Source organism: Capsicum annuum, chromosome 10 (genome assembly GCF_002878395.1).
Source record: "Capsicum annuum cultivar UCD-10X-F1 chromosome 10, UCD10Xv1.1, whole genome shotgun sequence".
Lineage (NCBI taxonomy): Eukaryota > Viridiplantae > Streptophyta > Magnoliopsida > Solanales > Solanaceae > Capsicum > Capsicum annuum.
This window is the reverse complement of record NC_061120.1, coordinates 188815323-188829136: the sequence shown is the minus strand read 5'-3', so window position 1 is coordinate 188829136 and position 13814 is coordinate 188815323. Positions and strand designations below refer to the sequence as shown.

The following is a 13814-nucleotide window of genomic DNA, read 5'->3' as shown; positions in this document are numbered from 1 at the left end:
CAAATTTATTTAAAGAAAATGAGTGAAAATAAAATAAAAATATATAAATCATAAAGAATTATGATTTAAATATGAAATGTAAAATTTTAAAAATCAAACGTTAATCAAACTTGTAAGATATGTTTATCTCTCTCTCTCTCTCTATGTGTGTGTGTGTGATAGGGATAATTCTGTTATAAAAAACTAATTTTCTGCTTCTGCCTTTTTTGAGAAGCAAAAATTTTCTGCTTCTTCCCAGAAGCAGAAAAACTGCTTCTGCTTATTTTTAAAAGCACTTTTGAAAGTTTACCAAATACTCTTCTTTTAAAAAAAGTATTTTTACTTTAAAATAAGTACTTATTTTGGGAATAAATAATCCCAAACATGCTATGAATATTGAACAAGGAAAGAGAAAAAAGAAAAGGAGAAAAACTAAAGTTAATAAAATAAGAAAATCATAAATGAAAATAAAAATTAAAAATTAAATAAATTTTACACGTGTTTATTAATAATTGGTGTGTGTTTGCGCTTTCTTTTTTATTATTGAGATTGTCTAAAAAATGAGATATTTATATCATTTTAAAATTATTTAAGGAAATATTAAAATCGTAAATTTTAAATGTCTTTTTAAAAATTTGAAATAACTATAATAATATTTTTATGCTTTTTTCTCTAGTATTTTTCTGAAAAGGCCAACAAGTGAAATGATTTCAATTGGGAAGAATGTAGCTACAAAAATCCAAAAATGAAAAACAAAAATCAATTTCTTTCTGGTGGGATGTCAAAAATCTCCGGCCTGCAAAAGAAAAGAGTTGGATATTTTTCATGAAAGATATTCATGTAATCATATCACAGAAACCAAAATGCAATTCCAGAATCCAATAATCACATAAAAAAGGAAGAGAAAAATATACAAACAGCACAAAAACCCAAACCCCTCTCCTCCTCTCCTCCTTCTTCTGCTTCCTCTCCGTCCCGTTCCGATCTTTCACAGTTAGCCGACAAGTTTCACGCCTAACAATATATACATCATACACCTCATTTTCTCCATTAATTTAATTTCTTCAGGAGCATTCATACTAATTATTATGTCTAACATGGCCAAGTGAAATAAAATTGAAAAGAGTATTTATATACTCCTCCGTGCAGATTTACTTGTGCTAAATTTTTTTTTCATATAAATTACACTTAAGATGATTTATTTATTATTCAATACTCTTTATTAAACATCAATTAACGAAAGTAATATAATAAAGTCACTATATTAATATTTTTTTATAGGTCAAATGTTACAAGGAAATTCGAACGGAGAGTATATAATATGTGTCAAGTACTCCTTGTAGTCCAATTATTTTTCAAATCTACCATACTTCTAGCAAAAGTTTTAATGCACACCAAGGTTGCTGCACTTTATGCTTTCCCATAAAAATTGCTCCACCAATTAGAAAATTCAAAAAAAATACAAAAAGCTTCCGAGCCGTTACCGTACACTGCCCCCCCCCCCCCCCCCCCCGCAAAGTACCCTTATATCTTCCCCACCATAGTTTCCCATCCCCAAATATCACTCAAACATTCACATTTGAGGGATTTGTGTTTCATTTTGCTAAATTTATAGCTTCAACTCAAACTGTACATATATATCTATTATATATTTATGTACAGTGTAAATGGGGAACTGTTGTAGATCTCCGGCAGCTGTAGCAAGAGAAGATGTGAAGTCATCAAACTATTCCGGCCACGATCACTTGCGTAAAGAGAAGTCCATAAACAAGCAAAAGCAGCAGATCAATGTGTTAACTGACAAGAAAAATGAGAATGTTGAAGAGAAATATATAATTGATAGAGAATTAGGAAGAGGCGAATTTGGCGTGACTTATCTTTGCATCGATCGAAAAAATAGAGATTTATTAGCTTGCAAGTCGATTTCAAAGCGGAAGTTGAGGACAGCGGTTGATGTAGAGGATGTACGAAGAGAAGTAGCGATAATGAAGCATTTGCCTATGGATTCGAGTATTGTGAGTTTGAAGGAGGCGTGTGAGGATGATAATGCTGTGCATTTGGTTATGGAGTTGTGTGAGGGTGGTGAGTTGTTTGATAGGATCGTGGCGCGGGGCCATTATACTGAGAGAGCTGCTGTTGCTGTTACGCGGACGATTATGGAGGTGGTGGAAGTTTGTCATAAGCATGGAGTGATCCATAGAGATTTAAAGCCCGAGAACTTTTTGTATGCGAATAAGAAGGAGAATTCGCCTTTGAAAGCTATTGATTTCGGTTTATCAATTTTCTTCAAGCCAGGTTAGTAGGATGTGTACTTCATTAGTGTGAAATTGCGAAATTTTGTTGTTTGAATTGTCATACCTTTTGTTCTAGATTTTATTTTCTGATGTAATGTTAATAAATATGGCCTAGAAAGTGTTATTAATATGATCTGTGGTGCGAAGAAGAACTCCCGGGATTCAATTTCTTGTTGATAATTTCTCGGGGAAGTTGCTTTTTCGAAGTGAGGATAGAAGATAGAATCCATTATTTTGAAAATGAACAAAGGATGTTGGTTAACTTGACCAAATTGCAACTAACACTTTTGGCTGCATAGTCGGGAGCTCTGTTTGTATGATGGTCATACTTGGTGTCTTCTAAGTCTATGATGAATGTTGTACTAACTAAGAGACTCATGGTTAGTTGAATAGGTTAAGACTAAAACCATAGCAGAGAATTTGTACAATTTTGCTTGGGAATGATAATAAGGTTATCTATTGAGCATTGATGCTATGTGCCAAAGTGCAGATGAGTTCAGATATTTGTGCTGGGGAAAGGTGTGTATTTTCCATAAGCATAGATGGTTCTATATGACTTTGGTTCTTGTTAATGTATTGACATTACCATGAAGGTTCACTCTATGGGACCTAGTTTAACAATCCATGACATACTTGTAAAAAGCAAAACTCTATGATAAACTTGTATTACCTTGTTCTGTATTATTTGTTTATTTTATTTTCGATAGGGCCTCTGTCCTATTTTACATCACACACTTCCCTTTTTAGTCGGTGCAAAAAAAAAAAATGATACGTTTCTCTTTCCATAAACTACTTAATCTTAGAAAACCCATTTTACCCTTATAGACTTGACTTGTTGAGACTGTCACCACCACTCATTTAAAAAGAAAAGACATGTGCAACTGTCGCGGTCAATAATTTAAAAGGATACGTTTGTTACTTTTCATATATTCGGTTAAGTCTTAGTTTCTTAAACTTTGTGCCCAATAAAGGGGATATTCCTAGTAATCAAATGAAGGACTAATTGTTGGCCGGAATTGGTTATCACAAAGATAGAGGGTTGTTCTTCTTCAATTGTTATGAGGTCCTTGTAACGCTTAAGATTAATTGTATCACATCACAAGATTTGGGCGTGCAGTGGGATGAAACATAAGGCTTGCAGGGATAATTCATATTTGTGCATTAGAAATTGGAGTTCTCTGTGATTTCTCCTGTTCTATTTTTGTTGATTGAATTGTGTTAGTTGCAAAAAAGCTTAGAAAATCCTTTCTTAGAAAGCTTATTAACTTCCAACTTGTGAGAAGTGCTTGAATTAAGCTATATCGAAAAGTTGCATACAAATTGTTTTTCAATATTCTTTGCTGCTTAATTGATTGGCTGCTTGATGCAAGGGCCATACAGAAGAATCAAAATCTTGCCAACTTGCACCTATTAATTCTTTTCTGATAGCGAGCCTTAGGCGTAAGTCAACTTCAAATGCTAACTCAATAGTTGAAAATCACGCAAGACCATATGAGGAGACAACGACCTATTTCCTTGACCAATGTGGAACGACTTAACGCTCCCTTGCACGCCCAAGATTGTAAATCTAAACGTTTGTAAATCTAGAGCGTGGAAAACATAACACGAAGCACAACAATTGGTGTCCACCAAGAATAGGAACAGGTCTAGCTCTGATACCATGATAAGCGATGGACCTTGGGCGTAACTCAATCCCAAAGGTTTTTTTTTTTTTTTTGATGAAGTAAGTTGTTGTATTGAAAAGCATCAAGAAGATGCATAAAGCTTTACAAAGAAAGGTTAAAACTCCTTACACTGCAAAAGAAACTAATAGAAGATGGGAGTTTAAAACCATGAGCAAAAACTCAAGACTACTAAGCCATTGAGAAGGAGCTAACAAAATCTTAAAGGGGGAAGCATCATTAACTTTCACTATTTATTTTTTATACCATCATATATGGTGATGCGTGAGGCTTATTCTTCCTAGTGCTGCCAAAGTCATTATAAAAGCCTAAGCATTGTATCTTTAACCAAATTACTATAAAGGTACTATTGTCTAAGAGCAGTATTGGAAAACTATTGTTTGCTTCAGTTTTACCACTCAAAGCTTTGAATAATGCAAAGAAGTTATTGATGTGTATGACTAACTTTATTGTATGGTTGCATCACTTGAATTTGACGCCTCTGATGCTTGGGTTATTGTGAACAATACTTGTCTAATGCATTTAGTGACATTTTTTTCAGATGGGATAAACCAGTGTTTTGAAAAGCGAGAGGCGAAAAAAAGGGACAAGGGCTCGCTTCACAGAAGCGAGAAGCGTGAAGCGAAGTGCATGCTTTTTTCCATTAAAGCGCTATTTAGTACAAAATTTAAAAATATTAAACATGCATAAATAAATAATCAAGAGCTCAATAAATAACATAATCTTTCAATACTCAAATTAAAAAGAGAATAGATAGTCATAACAAGTATTCAAAGCAAACTACTAAAATACTAAAAATCAGTCTTGCGTCTTAATCAACCAACACAAATAGAGAAACCAACAATCAGAGAAAAGTTTAGAACTTTTATTCTACATCCTATTCCTCAACAAGGATATACTGATAAACAAAATTCAGATTACATTCAGCAAAAAGTTTAGAACTTCTATTCTCAAAAAGTTTAGAACTTCTATTCTAAAAATATATACTGATAAAAAGAATTCAGATTACATACAGCAAAAAAAAAAAGTAAAAAGAAGAAAACAAAGCTGAAAGTAAGATTACATACAACCAAAAAAAAAGTAAAAAGAAAAAAACAAAGTTGGAAGTCAGATTACATACAGTAAAAAAAAAAAGTAAAACAGAAATGGAAAACAGAGAAGAAGAAGAGAAAAAAAAAGAGATGAAAAAGAGTAATAGAGAAGAAGGAAAAAAAAATCTAGCAAACTCTAATAGGAGAAGAAGAAGAGGAGAAATAGAGAAGAAGAAGTCGCATACCTTCAGCAGTTGTTCCAAAAAAGTTAAGCAGCAGCAATGCAGTCGTATAGTCACTTAAGGGTTTTAACTAAAATAAATTAAATAAAGCAATAAAACCCTAAAAAAAAAACATTAAATAAGCACTTCAGCGAGCTTTTCTGCGCTTTTTTTGCTTCAGCACTTCTCGCTTTTGGAACTAAAGCGAGAGCTTTTTTCTCGCCTCAACGCTTCAAGTGTAAAAAGTGACCCACTGTCGCTTCGCTTCGCTTCACGCTTAAAGCGAGCGCTTCAGCGCTTTTCACAACACTGGGATAAACTATAGTGACCCTGAAATCCTGTTAGATCTAAGCTTTTACAATGTACTAATGGATATTTAAAAATATCGGGTTGCATGCCAAAGGTGACTACAGAGTATTACAATGCTACTTGGATGTGATAACAAGTGTACAAAGTATATTGGGAGTATTTAGCACTAGGCCTAACCAAGCTAGAAACTACACAGCAAACTAAATTTTCAGACGGGAGCTCACAGCCAGTGAATCCACATCCGTCGGAATACCGTTCATGAAGGTTGCCGTACCCTCGGAGTAGCTAGGCAATGTTATATTCAAGGATCCAAGATGACTGCCGTACCTCACTGATCAGCTAGTAAATGATATACTGGAGTAGGAACTTACAAGACTAGCCATTTTCCCAACTAGTTAGGCAATGATACACTGGAGTAGAAACTCACGGGAGTTGCCATCCTCCTGGCCAGTTAGGCAATGATACACCAGAGTAGGAACTCACGGGACTGGCCTTCCTCTCGACCGGTTAGGCCAACCACTGCTTTAAACTCAGTTTCAATCTCATAAGTTCTTGGCTTTTAGATGAAATTATTCAATATTTCAAAATTGCATGTGGCGACTTACATTATACTTTCAACATGAATTATTTTCATAAAAATTGTTTCAATGATGGCATGTCATTTTCATGATCAAATATATTATATGAATGATTTAAAAATGTTAGTGCGTCCCACAAACCTTGTTTGATCCTTTTAAGAACATAAGAAATTTTACTATGGAAATATTTTAGCAATTTATGCAATTCAACATGTATTTCAAGAAATGGAGCAAACTATGTGAACTTGTCTTGTCCCACATGCGCATATAATCTCAGTCAAAACATTTAAGTTCGATTGTGGCTGAGGATGAACGTTGCAGCATTCAGGACTCATCAGGTTGGTTATAAAACCTCTTAAGATAGCTCAAAGCTCATAACAAAAGTAAAGACTACATGCAGCCCTTTAAACAACTAACCTTAGCTCCAAGTGTTCACTTGGCGACCAAACGCCTAAACACAATAATACGGCATAGTAAACTCATGATCATCAATAATAACTCATAATAATCTAAATTAATTGAAATAAGTGTGTTACATTTATTCTCAATTTTGACAATCTTCATGATCCCATGTCATAAACTAGGGTTCATGAAATCAACCTTCCAACCATTAGAGTTCAAAGTAAATGCTATAATACTTTTAACTTCTCATAATAACGCCTAAACACAATAAAACGGCATAGTAAACTCATGATCATCAATAATAACTGATAATAATACAAATTAATTGAAATATGTGTTTTACATTTATTCTCAATTTTGACAATCTTCATGATCCTATGTCATAAACTTGGGTTCATGAAATCAACCTTCCAACCATTACAGTTCAAAGTAAATGCTATAATACTTTAAACTACTCATAATAAATGAGCTTGAGTTGTTGGACTTACCTTCTTGATGCTTTTTTTCTTAACTATTCAAAGTTTGGGATTTTTGGTGTTTTGAACAAATTGAAAGATTTTTAGGAATTTCAAAGATTGATTGATGTTAATAGCGTTTATAGGATGCAGTTAACTCAAGCACCCAAGGGTGTAGCCTACAATGAAATTGGGTTGAGCAGCATGAGGTCTCAGGTTCAATTCCCAACGGAGACAAACACTAGGTGATTTCTTCCTATTTGTTCTAATCTTAGTGGACATAGTTACTTGGTGGGAGGTGGCAGGTATCTCGTGGAATTAGCCGAGATGCGTGCAAGCTGGCCCGGACGCCAAAAAAAAAAAAAAAGAAGAAGAAGGATGTAATTAACTCAAAGCATCCACAAAAGCTCACCTTGATTAGTAGACAACATCCAAGCTCAATCTCCACCTTTAGCTCCAAACCCAACTCAATTTCTACAAAAATGATGTTGTCCGAAGCTGCTATTATATAGGCCCAATTGCTCGCATGAGTTGTACCTCACATTGTTCAATTTATACCTTAACTGATAAATTCCAGTAAAGGATTGTCCAAATGACAAATTGTTTGCAGTGTTGGAAACTCGACTCAAAGAGCTTTATGTTGACATATTATCTAGAGCCTATCTCGTTATATATTGAGAGGAGCAATTGTTTGAGGGTAGACCTTGTCAGTTTAGTGCATTGTGTGGTTTCCAACTTGGCTTGGCCCTACGGCTCTCCTTAGAACCTAAATCACTTGCAATATACTTTGTAAACTTATTATCATGTCCAAGTAGTATTGTACTTAGTCTATAACTTCATTTGGCACGCAACACAATATTTTAGATATTCGTTACCTCGCTTTGAAGTCTTAGAATCTAAGCAAATTTTCAGGGTCGCTACACAAACATTTGCAAAGATTATGAAAGGAAAGACGTCATTGTTCTTTATCCGTAGTCTAGTTTTTTTCTCTGATTATGGATGAACTACTATGAATAAATGACCTATGGGATATCATGGAGCAATTGGCAATGACATGATTTGCCATATAATGAGTCCTATGCTTGCACAATTGGTGATGACATGAATTGCCATATTGTGTGCCCTATGCATCATAGACACATATGCATGTGATACATGCAAGTATTGATGAAGAAATTTACTTTTTTTGGGGTGGGTGGGAAATGGGGCTGTTGTTGTTGATATATGTGACAGATATTGTTTCCAACAGCACAAACCATTGCAAAGAGTTACTAAACAGATACTTGGTCATTGCAGGCATGACTTTAGCTTGCAAAGAGTAGCACAATCCTTTTGGAAGATAGTAATTTGTCTCGTCTCTTAAGGAGTTTTCTAAAAGATTCCAGTTTCTTTTTTCCTTTTCTTTGTTTATCTTTTTAACATTCTCTTTGGTATTCCTATTTTTGCTTTATATTTGGGTGGGAAGGGTCTAGATTTCTAGCTAAATTTTAGGATTCAACTTTTTTTTTTCTCCCTCAAATACAGAAGATGTAACTTTGTAATGGACATCTTTCTTATTACTTCTGAAGCATGGTTTAGGCCTTTCAGATTTCTTGCCGGATTTCTGTCTCTCTGTGTAAAACATCCTTTGACATAGTCTTTTATGGCCCGTTTGGGCATGAATTTTTCTTTGTTTTCAAAACAAGATTTGGGTACACGTTACAATGATTTTTTGGTTGTTTTTACCATTTTTTCAATTGATTTTTTTTTTCCATTTACAGAACTCCAATCTTTTCTCAAGTGAAATACATGTCTAAACATAAAAACTGAACTTTCAAATATCATCTTTGAACTTGAACTTCAAATATTGTTCAATTCATGTCCAAACGCCTACTTAGTTTCCTCCTGTAGCAAAACTATCTTTGATGAGGTAGATATTTGAGTTGATTCTCTTCCTCAGTTTATCAAAGTGACTGTTGTGGTTGCACCCATTGTTTGGTCTTAATATTCAAGTTGTTTTTTCTACCAAAACTATGGCTATTGTAAGCTTTTTTCATCAAACTATGGCTATTGTAAGCTTTTTTCATCAAACATTTTGGTTGAGTTATTTCTGTAACATGTTAATTGTGTTTAAAAAAAGCTGTGGTTTTCAGGTGAGAAGTTTTCTGAAATAGTTGGAAGCCCTTATTATATGGCTCCAGAGGTGCTCAAGCGGAACTATGGACCAGAAATAGATATATGGAGTGCAGGAGTCATTTTATATATTTTGTTATGTGGGGTTCCTCCATTTTGGGCCGGTAACTTCGCTTTCTATAATCCGTCTCATCTACTCACTCTTACATACCATCTCTCTCATTTAATTTGAGGCACTCCTTTGTTGCAGAATCTGAACAAGGAGTTGCACAGGCCATCTTACGAGGGGCAATAGATTTCAAGCGTGAGCCCTGGCCAAGTATTTCAGACAGTGCTAAGAATCTTGTACGTCAAATGTTGGAGCCAGATCCAAAGCTACGACTAACTGCAAAACAAGTACTTGGTACGTTGGGTTTTACACTTTCTGTTTAAGCTCAAAGTGCTTGTTATGATCTTTTAGCATACCCTTGCCTCAATACAGTACACTGCTTTCTCTTCATCTTTTTTGAATCAGTCAGGTAAACATGCATGCACTTAAAATACTAGGCACAATACATAAAGATGCCCTTTAACTTGGCCTCATCTATGACCTTTAACTTTGGGTGTGGACATGTAGGCACTTAAACTTGTATAAAGTTGAACAAGTAGACACATATGTCCTATGTGGCGTTCTACATGTCCACTTCATGTCCTACATGGCGTACTACGTGTATTATGCCACATAGGATGTGTGTCTACTTGTTCAACTTTATACAAGTTTAAGTGCCTGTGCACACCCAAAGTTGGAGGTCATAGATGTGATTGGAGGTCAAGTTAAAGGACAGGTTTATGTATTATGCCAAAATATTACCTGGGTACTTTCCAAAATATCACATTTTGACCATCTACTAAGCCAGCTGGAGGGTTCAGTAAGTGCGGTATGAGATCTCAGCAAACGTTGAAATCAAACAATGGCAGAAACGGGCAAATTACCATGTGATGATTGTCCTATACCTTTCTTACATTTTTCTGACAATCTAAAGTTAATATCTAAACTAGTATGTGGTTCACTCAGATGCTTGAGAGATGCTGTTGTTACCTTGTTTGCTTGCTTATTCTTGTACATCATTATGTTAGCCTTTCTGAAGCTTAATGCGTAATGTTGAAGAAACTTAAGTTATGTGTGCAACCTCAAGCAACTTGGGACGAAGAGGGATGAGGAAGGAAAGGGGGGGGGGGGGGGGGGACTAATGAACATTTAGGGAATTTTTAATTTGGGACAAGCTAAGATTGAATAAGATAATTAATGGAGAAATGCAAATGCAAAGAAATAAATAGCATGTCATATATGTCTTGTAAACTACTTTAGTTGGGGATTCCTGAGTTGTTTAGTGTGATGGAACTTTTGACTTCTATAAATTTTCTTATAAAAAGATTGAATATCTAAATTGGCATTTGTACTTGCACCGGATTTTAAAGTCGGCATCACCTCTACTTATCGGAGTAAGTATTAATAAATGCGTCTTTGAACAGTGATCATGCCTTTATGGAGGTGGTGTAGCTGATGTGGCTGAATTCAGCGTGCAATTCAGCCACATCAACTGCACTGCCTCCATATAGGCAAGAAGGTCAACTGTCTAAGGCGTTTATTAATGCTTATTCTGTTTAATAGAAGTATTAAAATAGGAAAACCGAGACTAGGGGCTTTAAAATCAAGTACATGTGTCTGTTTCGGTATTCTGCCTATCAAGAAAGAAAGAAAACCTTTTTCAGTTTTATGACAGCTGAAGTTTACAAAAAATGGACACTGCTGAATTTGATGAATTGAAATAAGATTTGGAAAATTGGCAGATAATCTCCATTTTGAAGCTTGAAGGTGGTTTTCTTGTATTTTCTGTAATATGTATTCTGTCTTGTAGAACATCCTTGGCTTCAAAATGCTAAGAAGGCTCCAAATGTTCCTCTTGGAGATATGGTCAAGTCAAGACTTAAGCAGTTCGCAATGATGAATAGGTTTAAGAGGAAAGCTCTGAGGGTTAGTTTAATATTCGTACAATATTTTTGTACTAAACACCCTTGCTCTTAGGAACACTAAAAGGTGCTCTATCAAATGCAGGTAATTGCTGATTTCTTGTCAAATGAAGAAGTTGAAGACCTCAAAGAAATGTTTAGCAAGATAGATACCGATAACGATGGTATTGTTTCTGTAGAAGAACTAAAAGCTGGACTTCAAAAAGTCAATTCACAGCTGGCTGATTCTGAAATCAAGATGCTTATTGAAGCTGTGAGTACACCTGCCTGTTCTTTGATAAAAAACTTTTTAGCTTTGATGTCTCAGTTTTTCCCTGGGTTAACTAGGAGTAATACATAAGCTTGCTTGTGGTATTTAAAGGCTGATAATATCTGCAATCCTTATCATCTCACATGTTAATGTTATGAACTTTGTCCATAACGTATGTATGTTGCCTCTTGGACTAGAATAGTTGTTTTAGACTTAAATTTGTGTGGCCCAACCTTGTTGCTCTAGGATAAATTGATCTTGCTGGGACCTATGCTGGTGGGAGATAGCAGGCACCCTGTGGAATTAGTATAGGTGCATGCAAGCTGGCCCAGACACCATGATTATTAAAGAAAAAGATATTGACCCTGCTGAAATATTTATTATATGTTTCCTCTCATAGAGAATCAGCAGAGAAAAAGATGAACAGTTTAAAACCACGGAAGCATGGAGAGTTCATTTTATCAGTTAAAAGAGGGGGAAAGAAACTACTAGGAAAGGACGGACGAGGAAAGAGAAAAGGCAGAAAAGAACTATTCAATCTTCCTTTTTGATTTCGGATTTTTGGGGAAAGTTGTAGTTGTCGTCTTATCTATAGTTTGCGAGTTTATCTCTTAAACGAATAAAAGTTGACTTATATCACCAGGGTAATGGATGACTATCTCTGTTCTTTATGGGTTAGTTGATTTCCCCTCATGATTTCCTAAATTGACCTTGTTTCTATTTAGAGATCGACAAATAGATTCTACTTTTGATGTATGCTTCGCAGCCTCAGTGATTTTAATGTTACTCTTCTGTGCTGAGGTCTTAATACTTAGAAACTGGTGCAGATAATTATGCTTTCCTCTTATAGTTCATTGCTAGCATTATCCTTGAAATGCAGTTAATGGTTGAAATACTTCATATAAAACACGTAAAAACTTTATCCTCTATCCCTTGATAAGAATTAGTGAAAATAATAATGAAGGACGGACAGCAAAAACAATTTAAAAAATAAGCGACAATGCCACAGATATTAATAAGTTGGGTCCATTTTTAACAGATTGACACTAACGGGAAAGGGACTCTGGACTATGGGGAATTTATTGCCATCTCACTCCATCTTCAAAGGATGTCAAATGACGAACATCTGCACAGAGCTTTTTCCTTCTTCGACAAGGATGGCAATGGTTATATCGAACCAGATGAACTTCGGGATGCACTGATGGAGGATGGCTCAGATGACTGTACCAATGTTGCTAATGACATTTTCCAGGAAGTCGATACAGACAAGGTAAACAGACCAGCACACAAATCCTGTATGACTAAACATGAATACAGAGTAGTGATGATTTCTTTTCATCTTCACTTTTTTGCAGGATGGGCGCATAAGCTATGATGAATTTGCAGCCATGATGAAAACTGGGACAGATTGGAGAAAGGCTTCTCGACATTACTCAAGAGGGAGATTTAATAGTCTGAGTGTGAAGCTAATGAAGGACGGGTCACTTAACTTGGGGAACGAGTGAGAAGTTCAGAGAGGCAGAAGTAGTAAGTACTGTATCCAACGTGCATTATATCATACTTTGATATTGTTACGGTGTTCGGCTTAGATTGTTGGCGTTCCAGGATCAAGAAGAGGTGACTTTCATCTGGTTAACCTCTTCAAATTGTTAGTTTGAGTAAACCAATTAGTTTATCGGTGATGGTAACGCACAATGTATGATTCTTTCCTCTTCTCTGAACAATTGTTCTTGTTCAGAAAACTCAAAAACTACGTAGTAGAGCATAGTCTTTGTGAAAGAAGTAGGGGTGGGCATGGTACGGTACGGTACGGTATTTTAAACTTCGGTACGGTAACTTTGATTTTCGGTATATAAAAGAATAATACCATTACCATACCAAATTAGTTCGGCATGGTTCGGTATTTTTAAATTCGGTTTCGGTATTTTACGGTATGGTAATTCGGTAATCATACTTTATTTGATTTCTAAAATTACATATATTCATCTAAAAAAACTATAACTTTAAATTTTAAAAACATCTCAATCATGTTAGGCTAACAACTATCTTTGTTAATCAATTACACAAAAATAACATTTCAATCACAATTGAATAGTCTGAGATGCAAACTCTGAACAACTGTACCAAAACTTAAGCATAGTACTCTTAAATAATAAGCTTCTCAAAAAATTTATTTCTGAATAAAAGCTACTTTTGTGTTCAATTGGATAATGGATGATATATAAATATATTTAATAATGTTAAATATAATATATATATGGGTTTTATATGTTATTAAAAAACTTCGGTGCGGTATACGGCATTTCGGTATTTATTGCATAAATACCAAATACCATATCAAATATCAAAATAATTTAAAATTCCTACCAAATACCATAACATCCATACTGCGGTATAAAAAATTTCGATTTCAATCTGGTATTCAGTATATACCATATCATGCCCACCCCTACCCCTAGAAAGAAGTAACCCTATCATATTTTGTGCCCAT

General features: G+C 34.9%; 1 protein-coding gene across 1 annotated transcript; it reads left to right on the top strand.

The window, feature by feature from the left end:
• Positions 1–1215: 1215 nt before the first annotated feature.
• Positions 1216–13234, top strand: LOC107873402 (calcium-dependent protein kinase 13). The gene is made up of 7 exons (XM_016720249.2): positions 1216–2274; positions 9084–9227; positions 9314–9466; positions 10962–11077; positions 11159–11326; positions 12363–12593; positions 12679–13234. The coding sequence occupies exons 1-7, from the start codon at positions 1647–1649 to the stop codon at positions 12826–12828; spliced, it is 1590 nt and encodes a 529-aa protein (XP_016575735.1). The 5' UTR covers positions 1216–1646; the 3' UTR covers positions 12829–13234.
• Positions 13235–13814: the final 580 nt, after the last annotated feature.